At 51.8% G+C, this 19,356-nt stretch overlaps 1 protein-coding gene across 3 annotated transcripts; it reads right to left on the bottom strand.

Moving 5' to 3' along the window:
• Positions 1-265: 265 nt before the first annotated feature.
• CAPN11 (calpain 11) lies at positions 266-18,872 on the bottom strand. Of its 3 annotated transcripts, none has more exons than XM_037519805.2 (22): positions 18,783-18,872; positions 13,774-14,027; positions 13,357-13,426; positions 10,465-10,583; positions 9,237-9,370; positions 8,876-9,044; positions 7,079-7,162; positions 6,918-7,003; positions 6,312-6,386; positions 5,509-5,666; positions 5,128-5,300; positions 3,695-3,706; positions 3,212-3,423; positions 2,873-2,912; positions 2,718-2,786; positions 2,565-2,622; positions 2,377-2,441; positions 2,046-2,114; positions 1,547-1,625; positions 1,332-1,448; positions 813-871; positions 266-689 (listed from the first exon to the last, which is right to left on the bottom strand). In XM_037519805.2, exons 1-22 carry the CDS (start codon positions 18,811-18,813, stop codon positions 663-665), a joined length of 2,160 nt encoding a protein of 719 aa, XP_037375702.1. In that variant the 5' UTR covers positions 18,814-18,872; the 3' UTR covers positions 266-662. The 3 variants fall into 3 exon arrangements, with proteins under 3 accessions (XP_037375702.1, XP_037375703.1, XP_054554806.1); XM_037519806.2 differs by having other exon boundaries at positions 13,774-14,024; XM_054698831.1 differs by lacking the exon at positions 3,695-3,706.
• Between the last annotated feature and the right edge of the window lie 484 nt (positions 18,873-19,356).

Genomic DNA, 19,356 nt, shown 5'->3' with positions numbered 1-19,356 from the left:
AGGTGCCCCTGGCTTGTTCCTTCTCTGTTGCCGCTCCATGGTCACATGCTCTACAAATGTGCACTTGGCATCCATGGCACTGACCACAAAGGCCAACATGCCCTGTGGTTTTCATGACCCCAATTCTTTAAATGGTCCCTGGAGGTGGGGTAGTAACCCTGAGAGCCCCCACCCCCACCTGCCCCGCTCCTCTTTGGTGTTGGGGAAGTGATTTCAACCCCTACCAGTCTCCTTCTGCCTTAGAAACAGAAACACAGAAGCCAGTGGCAAGTGCTGTTTATTATAATATGCCCCTGAGTGAGGGAGAGAAGAGAAGGTCTGAGCCAGGAGGGGTGGCCAACAGGCAGGTGTGAACAGGACAGAAATCACAGAGCTTCCCCAGTTAGGGAACACTGGGGAAGGATCGCTTAATCTTTAGTGAAATATACTCAGAGGGGAAGAGAGCTTGGGGGGCTGCCTGAAAGCCTGGCTGGGGAAAAACAGAAAAGCTTTGGTCTGGGAGGGTGGGCATGGAGGCCCTGTTGCTGGAGTCAGCATGGCGTCTGGGACCAGATGCTGCCACCAACAGAGACCACAGAGCTGCCAGCCGCAAGGAACACCTGGGCCCCTGGGGTAGAGCAGAGGCAGGAGGCCGGGGCAGGGAGCCAGGGCCTGCAGCACGTCTATCCCCACATGGTGATCTGCAGCCACTGAGGACAGAGAAGCAGCAGATCTGAGAAGGGTAGAGGTAGGGGAGGGGCAGGATGGTTGGGGACCGCAGGGGTGGGGTGGAGTCATGGATGGGGGGGTGCCCTAAGAATCCTTCCACATACCTGGTTCAGGTTCAAACGAATATGGCCAGTATTTTTGGGGTCCATAGTTAGAAAGTAGGCTGTTTTTGGGGGAAGAAGCAAGGGGAATGGAATTGAGAGTCAGTGGTTTGAAGGATCCTCTCTTGATGCGGCAGAGGTGGTCGGAAGGGGCAAAGAAGCTCATCCTTCCTGCTCCCAGCTAACCTCTTGCTGGGCCCAGCGGGGAACTAATGACTCACATAGCCTTACAATAAGCTAAGCCCTGGTCCAAGGGCTCTTCATAAACCAGCATTTAATCTGCACCTCCGTCCTCTGAGACAGTACTATCATCATCCATGCTTTGCAGTCAAGGGAATAGAGGCTCAGAAAGAGAAAGTGACTTCCTCCAGGCATAGAGCCAGCAAGTGGGGAAACTGGGACGTGAACCCACGGAATTATGGTGCCCTGGAAAGGGGAGGGGCCTGGAGCAATGGTCCTCTTGTAGGTATTTGGGGAAAGACCAGTGGTCCCGAGTGGGGAGCGGGCAGGTGCCTGGCTCACTGAACATGGCCTTCAGCCTCAGGAAACAGGTGATGAAGTCGTCAAAATCCACGATCATGTTGTCGTTTGCGTATCTGGCCACCAGCACCTGCATCACCCTGTTATTCACCTTGATGCCTGGAAAAGAGAGAAGTGCAGAACGGGGAGAGTCCAGCCCTCTGGCTGCTGCCTCCCCCATCCCTGCCCTAGTCCTCCCTCTCCTCGCCCCTGGCCACCTGCTTTCTCAATAGCCAAGCGCATCTCATAGGAGTTCAAGGTGCCCGAGTGGTCCTCATCACACTCTCTGAAGATGTCCTGCAGAGCCCAGTGCGTGGCAGGGTGGTTGAAATGATACTTCAGTATATTTGACTCATACAAGACCCTGGGGCGCTCTACACTCGCGCACCTCAAGCTCTCACTATTCTTATCATCTAGTGACAGTTAATTCCAGGCCCATAGAGAGACTCTGGTGCTGCGCCCTGGGCTCCCTGCATGCATCCTGTGTGTTACCAAATGCTTTGACATGCTAATGCACCAACACCTCTGCAGGTCCTGTCCTGCTGTGTGGGGGTGTGCACGTGTGTGCTCAGGCATATGCATGTGTGGAGATGTGCATGCACTGGGTGTGTCTGTCTAGTCAGGGGCACCTCTTCTATTTTCATGCTTACTAGCCCCCATTTTTCTTGAGGACTTTCCTTTCTCACCCCCATCAATTGCCCTTACAATACCCTTTACCGTCCATTTCTTGATTTTTTTCCACAGGATCTGAAACTCCAGAAGCCCCAGTTTGCCAGAGCCATTTTTCTGGGGGGTGGTCAAGGATATCAAAGGAGAGATGAAAGAGGGTATCTGGGGCCAGGGAAGCAGAGGTATCACTGAAGGGGAGCCCATGACCAGGGAGTCCTGTGTGGTAACTATGGTAATAGCCAAAAGAATTGAAACCTTTTGTACCCCACAGCCTAATCCCCACCAGGAAGATGGCGGGCCAGTGAGGCAGCCACCTTGGGGCCAAGCTTGGGGATGGGGGCGGGCGTTGGATGGGGCTGCCCATTGGGCAGGACGATACATCCATGAGGTTGAGCATACAGCGGCACACATCCAGGCCAAAGCCCTTGGTCTTGATGGTTTTGACTGTGAAGGAAGGAAGGAAGGGTAGGAAGAAGAAACAGAGTGAGCCAGGTATTGCACAATGGAGGTCAAGGTGGGGCACAGGTGATGGGGGAAGGGTTGTGAGCTGGGGAGTGAAAGACTCACATCTGGAGGCCATCTTGTTGAGTAGCTTTTGTAGGTCATATATGCCTATCTCCCGGTCCTGGGAAGGGAGACTATAAACCCCTGCTCTGGCCCCTGCCCCCCCCCCACCATCTACCTCCACTCAGGCCCTGCCCCCAGCCTCCAGCTGCTCACCTCTCCTCCAACCACTATCTTATACAGATGTGTGATGTCCTGGTCAATGTCTTTCTCAGAGATGTTCTCCTGGAGGGAAAGGGACCCAGAAAGTTCCTCCACACACCCTCCTCCCCATACTTCCTTAGATCCCCCAACCCCACCACCCCCCTCACCTCTTGGAGCTGCTCAGCATAGATGGCTTCATCAAGTTCCCTGAGCAAAAGCGAATGAGAGTCGCAGAGGTTACCAGGGGTCAGGAGACGGGGATTTCAGACGAGTGGCGGGGAAGTCACGCCATGCACGAAGCAGTATGGCACAGCTTCTTTATGGGGTTTGGGGGTTTAGTTCTGGCTCTGCTACTAACTGGCACTTTCCCTCCTAGGGCCTCAGTTTCCCTGACTGTAAAATAGAAACAGAGGTGGGGGTGGGCCAGAGGTGGGGGTGCTCCCTGAGCTTGGCATCTGAAAGCTCTTGGGCAGGAGCCCTTGGAGCAGAGAGGTGGGGCCTCTCACCAGGACTCGCTGTGCTTCTCTGTGAAGACCCGGAGCAGGAAGTCGGCATCTGTGTGGGGCTCAAAGGTGGAGGGAATGATGAGATATTCCCCGGGCGGCAGTCGGAGATGGCTGTTCACCTCCCGGGAGTTGGTGAAGATCTCTGAGAAGCCATGGTCCTGATGCTTCGTGAAGAAGTCCTTCTTCAAGTGGATATCCTGGATGTTCTGCAACTAGAGGGGCCCTGGGGCTGGGGACAGGGCGGGCATGGGAGGACAGGGAGGTGGGATCCCCAAGGTGAAGTCTAATGGGGCAGAGCTGTGGGGAGGCATTGCCCAGCTGGCAGGTAACCTTGGTAGGGGCTCTTCCTTCCTTGAATCCCACCCAGGCTGGACTCCTAGCTCATTGGTCTCCAGAGCCCTTTGAACCCCACCCCTTGCCCATCCACATGGCAAGAGAGGTGGGGTGGGTGCCTGTCCAGAGTCAAGTTCCACATCTCTGTACCTCCTTTGGGACCTGGGAAGGGAAGAGACGGGTAGGTTAGAGCTCCTCCATGGTGAGAGGGCTCGGGCCTGTGGAATCCAGGTGTGTGTGCATGTGTGTGTGTGTGTGTGTGTGTGTGTGTGTGTGTGTTGGGGGAAGTGGTGGTAAGGGCACCAGGGCGCTGGTAATGGCATGAAGTATGGAATCTGATAGCTGAAAGCCCCAGCTTTGATGAAGGAAGGAAGGAAGGGAGGGAAGGAAGACAGGAGGGTGGGAAAGAACTGCTCCAAAATGGGATCCTTCATGCAAAGTCCCACCAAGACTTAAGAACTAATCTAGGGAACTCCCTGGTGGCCTAAGGGTTAAATCTATGGCCCCTATAGCCTGAGTTCAATCCCCTGGCAGGGCCAGGGAGCTACCCACATGGTGCGGCAGACCTCTCCTGTCTCGCCCGCTGCTCCCCTCAGCAGTGTATTTCATCAGTCTGCCTGTTCTGTTCCCTGCTCTGTCTCTGGTGAATCCTCTCACCCTCCTCTCCCCACCAGCCCCTCTAGCCTACACCCCAGTTCTTCTACACACACACACAAAAAAAAGACCTAATCTTTCAGCTTTGCCCCCTGATCAACCTACCCCATTAAAAAAAAAAAAAGGGAAATTTAATCAACCTGGAGTTTTCTGGCCAGCACCAGTGAGGTCATCTACACGATGTGATCGCCCTGCCCTTCCTTAAGGAAAGTTGACTTTGTCTTAAACAACCTTCCTTTCTTTTGCTAGTAACTTTGTCCCATCCTTTCTGGCTAGAAAAACGTTCCATTTTGTACAACTTCTTGCAATGTCTTTCTACTTGCTAGTGGGACGCTGCCCAATTTATGAATCATTTAATAAAGTCAATTAGATCTTTAAAATAACCTCAGATGTTTTCTGATATTTTGCACTATTGAACCCCTGGATACTGGTCTGGGCCTGGCATACAGCAGGTGCTCCATAAATACTTGTTGGATATGCAAGTGAATAAAGCATCTGTTTCTGGGATTTTGCAAAGCCTGGTTTGGAAAACACTTGGCTTCTGGAGTCAGTGCTCTTGGTGGGGCTTGGTGGGGGCGGGGGTGGAGCTGTCTTGGGGTGTCTGGGAGTCGGGACACAGGTTCTGGTGCTGACCCTTGCTTGTGTTAGCTTAGACACATGACCTCCCCTCTTTCACTGTCCATCTCCTTTCTCTTCCTTCACGGCACTGCTATTCAGAAGGCTTTCAAACAATGCCTGGCACAAAGGAAGCGCTTTCGAAATGTTCAAATTGAAAAAGCTGGGGGATAAAATGGCCAGTCCTGCCTCAAAAGCACAATGTGCCTTCCAGAAAGAAGCAGGACTGTGGAGCCCGTTGGAGGGTGACTTACTCCTGGCTGGACTCTGGGGCAGAGACCAGAGGAGGGAACAAGGGTGGTGCAGGCCCCCACCGTGTAGAGGACAAAGCCAATGGTCAGCAGCTCGCCTCCATGGGACCGTGCCCGCCGCCAGTTCTTCTGCATCAGGGCCACCAGGCAGGTGCAGACAGCGTCACTGCTGTCGTCATCGTCGTCATCCTCCTCAGGGAGAGAGATCTTAAACTGGGGGTTGGTCCAGAATGTGTCTGTGGAGGAAGTGGGTGAGGATGCCCTTGTCAGGGTGGACTGGCATCTGAGCCACTGGCCTGCCTTCTCCCAGGAGCCCAGTGGGATCTGAGAGGACTCTGACCTTTTCGTGGGCCCTGATCCCTGTGACCCTGGGCTCCCAGGAGCACTTGAGTGGTGAGTCAGTGGCCCACCCCTTACTCCCAGCCCCCTGAGCCCCTCACCCACCGAGGTGGTTTCTGCAGCCCCCTGCTGTGCTACCCCTCCGCCAGCTGCCTTCATAGAAAGTGGTGTGCCAAGAGCTCTTGCTCTCAGAGAGCGCATCGGGCATCAGGTTGCAGATCTCCAGCAGGGTGAAGTTGTTCAGAAAGTCATCGTAGGACATCCTGGGGGGGGGGCGCGGGGAGAGGGGTGGTTGTCTCATTATGATGTGTGGCAGAGGGATGAAAATGGATTACTCAGAGTCCATGTCCGGAACAAGGAGAAGCCTAGAGGGACTACACTAAGAAAGCGCAGCCCAGCTCCAAGGGCAGTCTTGTTTTTATTTAGAATCAGACAGAAAGTAAAAAGATCAAGAAGCAAGCAGGCAAACAAGGAATGACCAAGTGTATGGGGGATGCGTCACCAGCTGGCCCCAGCCAAGGTTGAGAAGGAGAAAGCCAAGGATAGCCTCAGTGTTTATGCTACTCTAGCCGTAACACCTATTGCTGTTTCTGCACGTGCTGTTTTCAGCATGTTTGGATCCTCACACCAGGACTTTTGCTCTTAGAGGTTCGTTATCACCTTTCCCTGTTTCTGCACACAGAGAGGTACAGAACAGTCAAAGCAAAGAATAATCAAGGCAAAGACACAGAATAGTTGAGGCACACAATAATACAAGCTCCCACAGGGTGTGAGGGTAGAGCCCATGAGTGGCACACCACCATTTGTAGCCCCCCACAGACTCATCGAAGGCACAGGTGGGATGGTGGCAGGGGAGGTGACAGGGTGGGAGCCGGGGGAGAAGGAAATCCATCCCAAGCCAAGCTGACCAGAACTCCCCGTCCTCCTTCTTGTTCAGCAGCTGCTTCTGGAGGTCCTGGGTCACCTCTTGCCACTCCCTGGAGCTGGAGCAGAGGCGGGCAGTGGAGGGAGAGGGTCATGGTATCAGGAGGCACCTCTTTCCCCAAGGTATTCTCTAACCCCCACCCTCAAGGCTGGGTGTCCTGTTTTATTTTTTTAAAGATTAATTTATTTATACAAGAACTGGGATACAGGCCAGAAGTGTGGGAGGGTGAGAGGATTCACCAGAGACAGAGTGGGGAGCAGAACAGGGAGACAGACCAAAAACACTGCTGAGGTGAGCAGTGGGCGAGACAGGAGAGGTCTGCTGCGCCATGTGGGTAGCTCCCTGGCCTCCGGGAATCAAACCCATGCTGCAGAAGCTGTGGACAGCTTCACAGTGCTGAGCTCAAACACCTGCTGAGCAACCGGGGAGGCCCCTGGGGGTCCTGCTTTAGATGGAGAGTAGAGGGGGGGGGGCTTTCCATGGTGTGCAGGCTGTAGGCTGTCGGTCCCATTCCCACAGTGGCCTGGCCTTGCTCATGGGCCCGCTATGCCCTCTGCCCGCACCTGAGAGGCTGGCTCAGGGTACCTACTTGTCACTCCAGGCTCCATTCCACTCAATTCGACCCCAGGGATTCTGGACTCGAATCAATGTTACCACTTTGCCTCTGTAGGAGATCTGGGGGGGAAGGGAGGAGGAGAGGTCAAGGGCATAGGGTCATCCTTCTCCAGGTGGGGTACAGTTGTCACTTACGTCGTGGAGGCCTGTCACTGAGTAAGCATGTCCTTTCACCAGCATTTTTCGGGTCATCGATTCCAGTTCAGTGTTACTGGAGATCTATAGCACAGGGAGGGGGAGGAATCAGTGTGTCATCAAAGGGATGGGGGTGACCGAAGAGAGGGGAGAACTCTCCTGCTATATTATTATTTAAACATTTGTTTATGCATACAAGAACTGGGATGTAGGCCAGAGGTGCTGGGGAGGGGTGAGAAGCTTCACCAGTGACAGAGAAGGGAACAGAACAGGCAGACTGACTGAAATACACTGCTGAGGGGAGCAGCAGGGCAGACAGGAGAGGTCTGCTGCGCCATGTGGGTCACCTCTCTGGCTGGGGATTGAAGTAGTGCTGCAGTGACTGCCATAGCTTTATCATACTGAGACTTAACCCCTTGCGCCACCAGGGATGCCCCAGTATTATTATTTTTTTTATTTAAGCTTTGCATTTTCTAATAATTGCAGATTCACATGCAGTTGTAAGAAACAATAGAGGCATCCCGTGCATGCCATGCCTGGTGTCCTGAGCAGTAACAGCTTGCAAAACTCTAGTACAATATCCAACCAGGATGTTGATGCCATTTGTTAATCTTTTTTTTTTTAAGATTATTTATTTATTTAATTTATACAATAGCTGGGGTACAGGCCAGACGCACGGGAGGGTGAGAAGATTCACCAGAGACAGAGCGGGGAGCAGAACAGGCAGACGGACAAAAGCATTGCTGAGGGGAGCAGTGGGTGAGACAGGAGAGGTCTGCTCGCCATGTGGGTTGCTCCGAGGCTAGCGGGGATCGAACCGCCATTGCAGAGGCTGTGGACAGCTTCACAGTGCTGCGCTCAACCTGTTGCACCACTGGGAGGCCCCCATTTGTCAATCTTATGCAGATTTCCCCACTTCCACTAAAACTCATTTTTGTGTGTGCTATGCAATTTCTTGTCTCCACCGGCAAGGTCACAATACTTGTGCTGCCATGGGTCGCCACACTGCCCTCTTCTCGTTACCCCTCTTCCCTAACCACCTGCAGCCACTGATCTGTTCTCCATTTACAAAATTTTGTCATTTCAAGTCTGTCATATTAATAGAATCATATAGTAGGGAATCTTTTGGAATTATTTTCATTTGAGATTTCCTTGAGATTCACCCAAGTTGCTATGTGTATCAGAGTTCAGTTCTTTTTACTGCTGAGTGGTATTCCGTGCTGTGTATGCACCAGTTTGCAGAGCTGTTCACCCAGGGAAAGACATTTAAGTTGTTTCCAGTTTCTGGTTATTGCGAATAAAGCTGCTGTGAGCATCTGTGTACAGACTTTTGTGTGGATGGAAGCATTCCTTTCTCTGGGCTCAATGCCCAACACTACACTTGCTGGGTCACACAGCAGCACTCAGGAGTCATTTATTTGTTTGAACAAATATTTGTTGGGTGTCTCTAGTGAGCCAAGCACCACCCTACGTCCCAGGATCCAGCAGAGAATGACACAAATAAAGGCACTGCCTTCCTGGAATGTGAAAACTGTCTGGAGTAGATAGACTATGAATAAATATGCAGATAGGACAACATCAGATCTTAGTAAGTGATGGAGAGAAAATCAAAACCATGTACTGAGTCACAGAGGGTAAGAATGAATAATTTAGATTGGGAGGCTGACTCGCTTGAGAAAGAAGCATTTGAACGGAAATGTTAATGAGAAAGCTAGTTACGCAGGTGTCTGGGAAAGAATCTTAGCAGTGAGAGGTGCAGCAGGTGCAAAGGCCCTGAGTCAGGTGAGGCTGGCTTACTTCAATGGAGCAGCCCATGAGGGAACACCGTTCTATGGCTTTCCTTAACATTCTCTGCAGGTTCGGAGGTGGCTTCTGGAGTTCCACGCTCTCGGTCACACCCCCAGTGAAGTCCTCAAAGCCCTCCACTGTGTTGCCCCCTGACAGAGCTTCATAGGATCCGCTCAGCCTGTGGGCAGAAAGAGGACCCTGTTTGGGCTCTGGGATGGAGATGTGAGTTTGGACATCAGAGGGTATTATGAGAGAAGGGAGGGATGGATGCCCTATTATTCCTTTGCTTCTTCCCCTGATTCCTGCTACCCCCGTAGCTGCCAACTGAAGGAGCAGGCTGGGAGGTAAGCCCTTGGCTCAGGGGACTCACTTGGCATATGCCTTCTCCAGCAGGGCACCCCAGAACTCAGAGCGTTCCACTGAGTGCACAAACACCAACTTGCCGTTCTTTGTGGGCAGCCGGTCATCTACCACCACGTCCATCCACTGTCCAAACTGCCAAAGCTGTGGGCAGAAAGGTGGACCTCAGTAGAGCATGGGGCATCTGTCTGCCCCAGGCCTTCCCCCACCATATGTTCATATGATCTCTCTCTCTCTCTCTCTCTCTCTCTCTCTCTCTCTTATTCTCGCTCTCTCGCCTCTCTCCCTCTTTCTCACTCTCCTTGTGTGAGAATTCTGTTACACGAGCACCTCCTGGTGGCTAGGCTCAGAAACTTTCTAGGTCATTCCTCAGAATGACTAAGTAAAAGACAATGAAAAGCCTGAACCCCCACCCCCCACCCCAACTCTCTTCTTCAGGTTCTGCCCCAGGGCCTCCAGCGGGACCCTGCCCATCTTTTGACATTGGTTGGGCTTTGTGATTTCTGAGATCTTAAAAATTCTTGTGGTACTTAAAAATATAGGCATATATTTTTAAGATTTATTTTTTATTTATGTATATCAGAACTGGAATGTAGGTCAGAGGTGCAATGGGTGAGAGGATTCACCAGAGACAGAATGGGGAACAGAACAGGCTGATTGACTGAAATGCACTGCTGAGGGGAGCAGCGGGTGAGACAGGAGAGGTCTGCTGTGTCATGTGGGTCACCTCCTTGGCTGGGGATCCAACTCATGCTGCAGAGGCTGCAGATAGCTTGATTGCGCTAACTTTAACCCCTGCGCCACCAGGGAGGCTCCGATACTTGAAAACATATTTTATTTCACAGAGAATTTGTCCACATATGGCTAAATTTAAAGAACAAAAATTATGTGACAGGGATTCCCAATGTCATTCACACATATTCACACACATACACATGCAAATGTGTGTGTATGTGTGTGTATCTACTGAGAAAAAGAGAGGCGGAAGGAGATGACAGGACACAAACTGATAACAAATTTTTTTGGTGGTGGGATTAAAACATAAGTTTATATGATTTATTTAGTGAGCAGTTATATTTCTGATAGTTTCTAATAAATGCCATTTTTCAAAAAGGAAAAGACAAAAGGTAAAACTTCAAAGCACATTTTAATTCTCTCTTTACACACACACGCGTGCGTGCACACACACACACACACACCACCTTACAAAACAACTCTGACATTCAAATTGCCCTCACCTGAAAATGGAAGATGCCCGCATAGTTTTTCTTGAAGCTCTGCCCTTTGGGTATCACGCGGTACAGCAGTTCAGGGTATGTGGTCAAGGATCCAATGGCAGCCAGCAGCCAGCAGTCCCCTGGAGAGAGAGGCGGGAGCTGCCCTCTTAAGCTCCCCATCCATATATGTAGGCACCAGAATCCATACCCACAAGGAGGAACAGGTACTGACTGTGAGGTCCCCTCCCAGAACTCTGCTGCCTGACCCTCCACTCTCTCTGGTGAGTCCTCTCACCCCCGACCCCACACCTCTGATCCACACCCCAGTTCTTGTGTGCATAAGTAAATAAAAATAAATCTTTAAAAAAAATAGATTGCCTATGGAGAAGCCATTTCTTCTTTCTCCAGCTCAGTGAGCTGCGGTGCCAGCTATGGGGCGAGAGGGCTCTTTGGCCTCTGCCCTGCTACATAGGGGACAGAATTTAGGCCCGGAGGTAGCCCACCCTGGCTTTGTCCCTAGAGTTGCAATAAAGGGTTTGGAGGAAGCAGTGGAACAGAATAAAGTGGAAGCTATCTCGGGGCTGTCTATGGGAGAGGGAGCTGAGGAAACCCATTGCTCCTTTACCCCACATGGAGAAAATTCTAGCACCTGCAGTGACTTCAGATCCTCTCCTCAAGGAGGAGAGCTTGATTCTCCCCCACTTTAGCATGGGCCAGATTTGTCTTCCGTTTTACAAATAGAACCTGGCAGAGTCACAGTGTGTTCTCCTGAGGCTGCACAGGTTAATCCCAGGGAAAGTGGAGGTTCCAGGTTCCACCCTAAGGAAGGGTGGAGCTGGGCAGGGAGGAGGAGCTAGAGAAGACAGGGAGAAGAAAGGAAGGAGATCAAGGAGACCTGGAGGAAGCATGTGGAGCAGAGACGTGAAGAAGCTGAGCTTGCTTCTTGGCCTTGGACTTGTGCTAGGGACTTGGGAGACATGGAAGGAGACACTTGAAAGAGATAGAGACGTGGGTGAGAGGCCTGTGGGGAAGCTTTTATAAAATCTTGACTTGAGTTTTTTTTTAAATTTATTTATTTATGCATATAAGAACTGGGGTGTAGGCCAGAGGTGCAGGGGGGTGAGAGGCTTCACCAGAGACAGAGTAGGGAACAGAACAGGCAGACTGATTGAAATACACTGCTGAGGGGAGCAGCAGGCGAGACAGGAGAGGTCTGCTGTGCCATGTGGGTTGCTCCCTGGCCTGCTGGGGATCAAACTCGTGCTGCAGAGGCTGCGGATTGCTTCATAGTGCGGTGCTCGACCCCTTGTGCCACCAGGGCGGCCCTTGACTTGGGTTTTGCTTTTGCTTTTTCCTTCCAGGCTTGCCTGACCCCTTCTGCCCCTTTTCTATGGGTTCTTGCAAAAAGGTGCCTTAGAATTGGGGCAGGCTTTTGGGCCTCAGCTGCCCTGCTTTGGGTGACCCATCCAGCTGGGCATTTACCCATGAGGGGATGGGTAACTTTGGGTGCTTCATGGGGAAACTCTTCAACTTTTTTTTTCTTTTCTCTCTATAGCACACTACTCTCTATAGTATTAAAGTTCTTTTTTTATTGAAGGTCTAGTGCATGCGAGGGATAGAAGAACCTATTTAGAGCAGGCAGATTTGGGGGTCCTGGCATGCCCCTCACTCTGCCTGCTAACAGATATGGCCTGTTACTAGACTATGTAGTAAAAGTCAGCATGGCGTCCTCCTGTTCTTGCTCTTTTTTTTTTTTTAAAGATTTATTTATTTATGCATATAAGAACTGGCATATAGGTCAGATGCACGGGAGGGTGAGAGAATTCACCAGAGACAGAGTGGGGAGCAGAACAGGCAGACTGACTGAAATACACTGCTGAGGGGAGCAGTGGGTGAGACAGGAGAGGTCTGCTGCGCCATGTGGGTTGCTCCCTGGCAGGTCGGGGATTGAACTCTGCTGCAGTGGCTGATGCTAGCTTCACAGTGTGGTGCTTACCCCCTTGTGCCACCAGGGAGGCCCTATTTTTGCTCTTGTATCCCTCACTCTGCCGGGAGCCAGCAACCAGGCTGTGTGGACACTAAGGTGTTCTTATGGAAAAACCTATGCAGCTGAGAACTAAGGCCTCCTACCCTCCTACCCACCATATTGGAAGTAGATCCTCTAGCTCCCATGAAACCTTTACTGGACCGGTTTCCTGCCTGACATGCTGACTGTGCTCTCACGAGACACTCTGAGGCAGACCCACCTGCCTATGCTGCTTCCAAACCACTGCCTCACAGTAACTGTGAGACAATAGATGTTTGCTATTGCTTTAATTTTTTTTTTTTTATAGAGGCATGTTTTATTTTTATTTGTTTGTTTGTTTTGTTTTTGTTTATACATGCACTGGGTACAGTCAGAAGCGCAGGAGGGTGAGAGAATTCACCAGAGCCAGAGCAGGGAGCAGAGCAGGCAGAAGGACCGAAGTACACTGCTGAGGGGAGCAGTGGGCGGCAGGAGAGGTCTGCGCGCCATGTGGGACCCTCCTCTGGTGGCCGGGGAGCAGCCGGGGATCGAACCGGCGCCGCAGAGGCCGCGGGCAGCTTCGCAACCCAGCGCTCAACCGCTGCGCCACTGGGGAGGCCCTGCTATTGCTTTAAGTTGCTGAGCCTGGGGGTAACTTGTGTGGTGATGGATAACTAACATATCACCCCAATTTATTGCTTCTGTTCATGGGGTGTAGCAGGTAGGGTAGAATCAGGGCTAGGAGAGGAGCGGGGAGAATGTACCCTATACTTTTGCCACCACCTCTTCAGAAGGGAAGGCACAGGGCAACAGAAGAGGTTGTCTGAACCTAGGATCTCCAGTTTCCCAGCCTCAAAAGACACTCTATTGCTCCCCCACCTCTGTCATCTTCTCCCCTCCCCACTCACCGAGTACCCCTTGGCAGATGTCTGTCGGGGTGACTTCATTCATAATGAATTCAGGATTGCTTGTGATTTGCTGCAGTGAAGGAATAAATGTTTCAGGGAACCTTGAACAACCCTTTCCCACCTTTCCTGGGGGATCATGCCCACCTCTAAGTTCTAGGGAAAACATGGGGGTGGGGAGCAGGGGACAGAGGAGAGGGAACGGGTCAGCTTGGCATTACTGCAGGTGTGGTGACAAAAGTCACTGACTTTCCCAGGGTTTATCTGAGAGGCTCTGCTTAAGAATGTCCAGAACCATCCCAGCCCTGATGGAGCCCAGTGCCAGGGCTGGGAAAGGGGATTGGAAATGATTAAAATCACTGGGATCCCCCACCCCTATAAACCACCCCTATAAACCACCCCTCCCCTCCCAGTGCCCACACTGGGCCGCTGCCAGGAGATATTCTGCACGCTTTTGGAGTTGGGGCCCAGATCCTTGAAGCCCAGTGAACAGGGCTCGGCAGGGAATAAGGGGTCCTCAAACAGCTCCCCCTTCCTCAGGCAGGCTGCTCGCAGATCCTCAAAGTTCTGGTTATTGTAGTTCTGGGCGTTGTGGTGTTGGCCCAAGCCCTGGGCCTTGAGTCGATTGTGGCTTATGTGAGCTGCCATGCCCGTGTTGGTAACAGTGGCCTCTGCTTGATAACAAAAAGACAAATCACCCAATTAAAAATTGAGCAAAGGGTCTGAATAGGTTTTCACATGAGAAGATATAGACATGACCAGTAATCGCATGAACAAAATTGTTCAGTATCATTGGTCCCCAGGGAAATGCAAATCAAGGTCACAATGTGATACTACTTCACCCCACTCAGATGGCTATCATGAAAAAGACTGAAAAATAGCAAGGGCTGCTGAGGATGTGAAGTGGGACTTCTCATACACTGCTGCTGGCAATGTGCAAGGGCTAGTCACTTTAGAGAACAGCCTGGCAGTTTCCTCAGACAGCTCCACACAGAGTGACCCCATGACCCAGCAATTCTACCTCTGGGTCAACAGTCAAGATAAATGACAATGTATGTCCGTGCAGCACCTTATAGACAAATGCTTGTGGCAGCGTTACTCATAGAAGCCAAAAGAAGGAGCGTGGGACCCAACGTCCATGGAAGGATGGTCAGATGAAATGAGGCGCATGCACACACACACACACACACGCAACACGCATGTACTCTGAAAACATGACACTAAGTGGAGAAGGCAGCCAGCCACAAAGCACCAACTATTCTAAGAGTCATCTGATGGAAAATGCCCCAAATGGGCCAATTTATATGGAGACAGAAAGTAGATTAGTGGTTGCCCTGGGCTGGAGGGGATCTGCCGTTGTTGGCTAAAGGGTATATAGGGTTTCTTTCAGGGGACCGTGGGAGTGTAAGTTAATTGTGGTGATGGATGCACAGCTCTGTGAATGTGCTAGAAGTCATGAAACTGTCCATTTAAGTGGGTGAATTGTATGGTGTGTGATTATAGCTCAATAAAGCTGTTTTAAAAAATGACCTCCGGACCATCAGACAGGCACTGCCTTTTGGGGAGAGAGGAATTAATGCAGCTTGGAGGGCAGGTGTCAAGGAAAAGGGACTGAGGGAGTAGGCGGAGAGTCAGGGGATGGCCCATGGGGGTCCGGTGGGTGAGTCTCTGGAGAAAAAGTCAGGCTGGCTGGCAGATCCTGAGCCCAGACAGCTGGCGACCAGCCCATACCTCCTCCCCCAGAGGGATGGCAGCCCGCTTATATCCCTTCCTGAGCCCACCGGAGCTGCCTGTCTTGTGTCACCAGTGCTGGCCACAGGGCAGGAGAAAGGCCAGAGAAGAGTGTGGAGGAAGAGGAAGAGGAGGTGAAACCACAGGGCCAGATCAACTTTGAATCTCCGCGTGCATCCTGCCCTCAAGCTCCCCACATTCTCAGCTGACTCTGGGATGAGGAAGTGCTTAGGGGGCAGGGGAGGAAGGATGTGGTCTAAGTTCAACAGAACCCAGTTGGAGCTGGGGTGTGGGAAGAATCGCGAGTGAGGGAAAGAAGGGAGTGTTTACGGGGGCGGGTCGGAGGGCTCTGGATTGTCCAGAGTGGGGACTGGGAGGCAGCCTATGCAGGGTGGAGTTCTTCAGAAGAAAAAACAGGGGCTCCAGCCTCCCTGGTGGCCTAAGGATTATGTCTCGGTGCTATCAGCCCTATGGCCTGAGTTAGATCCCTGGCCAGGGAGCTACCCACATGGTGTGGCAGACCTCTCCTGTCTCTCCCGCTGCTCCCCTCAGCAGTGTATTTCAGTCAGTCTGCCTGTTCTGTGCCCCACTCTGTCTCTGGTGAATCCTCTCACACCCCCCCCCCACCTCTGGCCTGTACCCCAGCTCTTTTTTTTTTTAAAGATTTATTTATTCATGCATACAAGAGCTGGGGTACAGGTCAGATGTGCGGGAGGGTGAGAGAATTCACCAGAGACAAAGTAGAGAGCAGAATAGGCAGACTGATTGAAATACACTGCTGAGGGGAGCAATGGGTGAGACAGGAGAGGTCTGCCACGCCATGTGGGTGTATTTGCGCAGACAGCTTCACAGTGTTGCGCTCAACCGGCCGTGCCATCAGGGAGGCCCCAGTTCTTTTTTTTAAAGTTTTTTTTTTTTTATGCATACAAGAACCCATCTCTCTGAGGCTGTGGGCCCTCAAGGTTGGCAGGGCGTGGGGGGCTCCTCTCCCCCACTGACTTCAGTCTGTCTTGCACAGTGCCTGGCCAGTAGGGCCTTGGCAATACTTTCTGTGAATGAATGAGTGACTGCCTTGCCTTCCACAGGACTGTTTTTTATCTGTTTTTTCCTCTCCAGCCCTGCCCATACTCCCTGTCCACTCTAGTCCCTGGGGTATTATATGGCTTATTATTTGCCTCACTAACTGGAATGAAAACTGTGGTCATGAGGGCAGGGAGCTTTGTTTGTTTCGTTTGCTGCTGTTTTCCTGCTGTTGTGTTGAGCATACAGCAGGTGCTCAATAAATGTTTGGAATGATGTTTCCTGCCTGCTGGTGGTAGGGATGAAGTTTGTGTTTCTTGGATTTCTCCCAAAGATTTGGGCCCAAAAACTGTTCAGTGGAAGAGGTGGATGTCCATGGCTCACCCCTGGGGCCCTCCTTCTGTTAGAACCCACCTTCAAGCAGGTGCCACTAAAGGGACCTGGCCCGACTCACAGGCTGCGCCTGAGCTGGGCACCATTCTGGGGAAGCCAGAATGTTTGTGGGAAATAAGCAAAGATCCCGGCTATAGAAGGCCTCTCTGCTGTCCCGTGGGGATCCCTGGGGCCTGGAGTTCCCCGACCTCCACTAAGAAAAGCTCACTGGCTGTGAGCATTGAGATGAGTTTGCTGAAGAAAGACTTTGACTCCTGTCCTTGGCTTCTTCCATGGAGCCAATCACTTGTGATGAGAAGATATTAGGACTCATCTCTCAGTTACACAAATAGCTAACACTTAGGTAGCATTTATAAAAAATAATAATAGTTAACAGCGATTGAGGACGCAGCACCTGCCTGGTGTGCTTCTCCACACTTCACATGCATTAAAGCATCACAACACTGTCAGTTATTATTATCCTCTCTCTGGCAGGGAGGGAAGAATAGAGGCACAGGGGCTGGACTTCCTCAAGGCAGTACCCTTAGTGGGCAGCAGAGGCAGTGGCGCACTGAGGTCCATGCTGCTGCCCAGCTCACTTGCTGCCTGGCTCGGAGGGAGCCTCGGTGGAGGGGCAGATGCTGCCTCTGAGAGGATGAGTGGTGAGCAGGCCTCGGTCCTGGGTGATCTTGTTAAGCTACTCCCCCTCAGCTGGGAGTGGGGACTGAAGATGGGTAAGGTATTGGGGAAGGGTCAGGAGGCAGCTTATTCCTCTTCAGTGGAGTTAGTCCCTGGACTGCATGGAGCCAGAGGGGGTAGCTGTGTGACCTTGGGCAAGTTGCTTTACATCTCTGAGCCTAGGTTTCTTTACCTGTATAGAGTAAGCTATATCTTTTCGGTTTCCGGATTAAATGATACCCAATAGATGAAAAAGACTGGCATCCAATAGGTGCTAGGAAAATGTTAACTGCCTTCTCTCCACTGACCTGGCTGCCCCATGAGTATTTACTGAGCCCCTGCCAGTCACGGCCCTGGGCACTGCACTGAATGGTCACAAGGATAGCAGTAACCTACGAATTCATCACAAGGGGGTCCTCTGTGGCTTGTCTGTCTCTACTCTGCATCAGGCTTTTCTTAGAAACGGTAGAAAACTCCTTCCTTTACCTTCAGACTAAGCAAAAATGAATAAATGTGTGTGTGTGTGTGTACTATAAGTGGCATATTTTCTCCCCAAATTACCAGGGGAAAGAATGTGAAGGAGTTACACACACACACACACACACACACACACACATTCACTCACCCACCATAGTTATCAACAAAAATGTCTCCAGAGAGGGCTCCAGCTCAGTCATGTGGGCTAGGGGCGTGCACCAGCTGAGATAGATGGATGGACAGACAGAGTGGGCTGCTTGAAGGACATGCAGAGGCTAGAGCAGTAAGCTGAAACTAGTCCTGTGTGAAAGAAAGCATTTTGCCCTCAGTACATATCCTTATCACCCGGATCACACTGGGAGTCTCCCCCTGAGGGTGGGAGCTGCTACACCACCACCACCTGCAGATTTAGAGACAGTTGAATTTCCAGAGCTAGAAGGAAATGAGATGTCTAAACTCAGGGAAGTTTGAAAAAGCAAGGGCTGGCTTTGGGGTCTCTTTCTAGGGTTAGAACTCAACTTTCAGGGGTTCAAGCTGATGGGGAGGGACCAGAAAGCTGGGGGCTGTCACTGGGTGCCTGGCTTGGCAAAAGCCCTTCTGAGCTGGGTGAGGAGGAGGGCTGAGCATTATGCTGGCTGGGGTTGGCAGCCTGTGATCACTTACCTCCCATCCCCCACAACAGCTTCGTTCTGCCCAGCCCCCCACCTCCTCTGCAGTACTGTCTACCCCAGGTCCTGAGGCCTGGTCCAGGCCTGCCTCTGTAGGCCTGGCCTGCATCTGCGGCCCTCCCGGGATCTGATCTTTCTAGACCAAGGGCCTGTTTTTCTAGGCTGGGGAGAGGTTCTCTGTATCCAGTTTTATTTCTCTAACAGTCACTGTGGCTTCCCTCACACAGATGCTTTTCTGAAGGCGGCTGTCCCAGCCCTCTTCCAACCCCAGCCTCTCGGTGAAGACGGAGGGGAAGGACTCCTGTGGGTCTCACAGCCAGTGACCTGTTCTTTCCCAAACGGTCAGAGGAAGATGCCCAGCTCCTGCTCTTGGGAAGCAACCAATCTGATGGAGGAGTCACCCTCAAGGGCACTGGCCCCATCCCTGAGGGGACGCCCTCATCTTCAGAGGCCAGGAGCAGAACAAGCCCCCAGCACGCCTACCTTCAGAGGACAGCTTTTTGGCGGCCTGCATGGTGCTGACAGTTGAAGGTTGTGGGGGAAGGGGCAGAAAAGACCCCACCCCCACCCAGAATGCTCCAATTGCAGTGGAATTCTTAGGCCAGTGGCATACTTTAACAGCTGCCTTCCTGGTCTCTCTTCCCTCCCATTTGTCCTCCCCACAGACTGGCACTGTGGGTAACCTAATCCTTTCGCATCTGCCTGGTCTCCATCTACCACCTGAGGCCATCTCCCCAGGGGCATGGAGACCCAGCACCCCACTCAGGGGGCCTCTGGCAGGTTAGCTGTCTTCCTTGTGTCATCCAGTCAGAACAAGTCTGAATCCTTCCCCTCAGCACCACGCTTCCAGAAAGAGGTTGTCCCTGACACATCAACTTGATCTTTTTATCCCAGAAGCTTCCTCTGCCCAAAACCACTTTCCCACTAACTCAGGGGCTCTGTGTGTGTGTCTGCATCTGTGCGTGACCTTCTCCTCCGCAGCTCTCTTCTCCTCTTAGAAGCTGCCCTTCTCCAGCTTGACCTCATCCTAACCAGCCAGTTCCCCAGTGACCCTATT

This window comes from Talpa occidentalis, unplaced genomic scaffold (genome assembly GCF_014898055.3).
Source record: "Talpa occidentalis isolate TD23 unplaced genomic scaffold, MPIMG_talOcc4v2.1 talOcc4.2, whole genome shotgun sequence".
NCBI lineage: Eukaryota > Metazoa > Chordata > Mammalia > Eulipotyphla > Talpidae > Talpa > Talpa occidentalis.
Note: the sequence above shows the minus strand (reverse complement) of the source record. Positions and strands in the feature narration are given on the sequence as shown.

Bases quoted from the DNA above. Each gene is read 5' to 3' on its own strand.
- CAPN11 (XM_037519805.2), bottom strand. From the start codon at position 18,813: ATGCAGGCCGCCAAAAAGCTGTCCTCTGAAG. The intron at 2,115-2,376 runs GTATCGTCCTGC...ACCACCCCCCAG, and splicing joins GTATGCTCAACCTCATGGAT to AAAAATGGCTCTGGCAAACT. The intron at 1,626-2,045 runs GTAAAGGGTATT...TGGGCTCTGCAG, and splicing joins AAAAAATCAAGAAATGGACG to GACATCTTCAGAGAGTGTGA.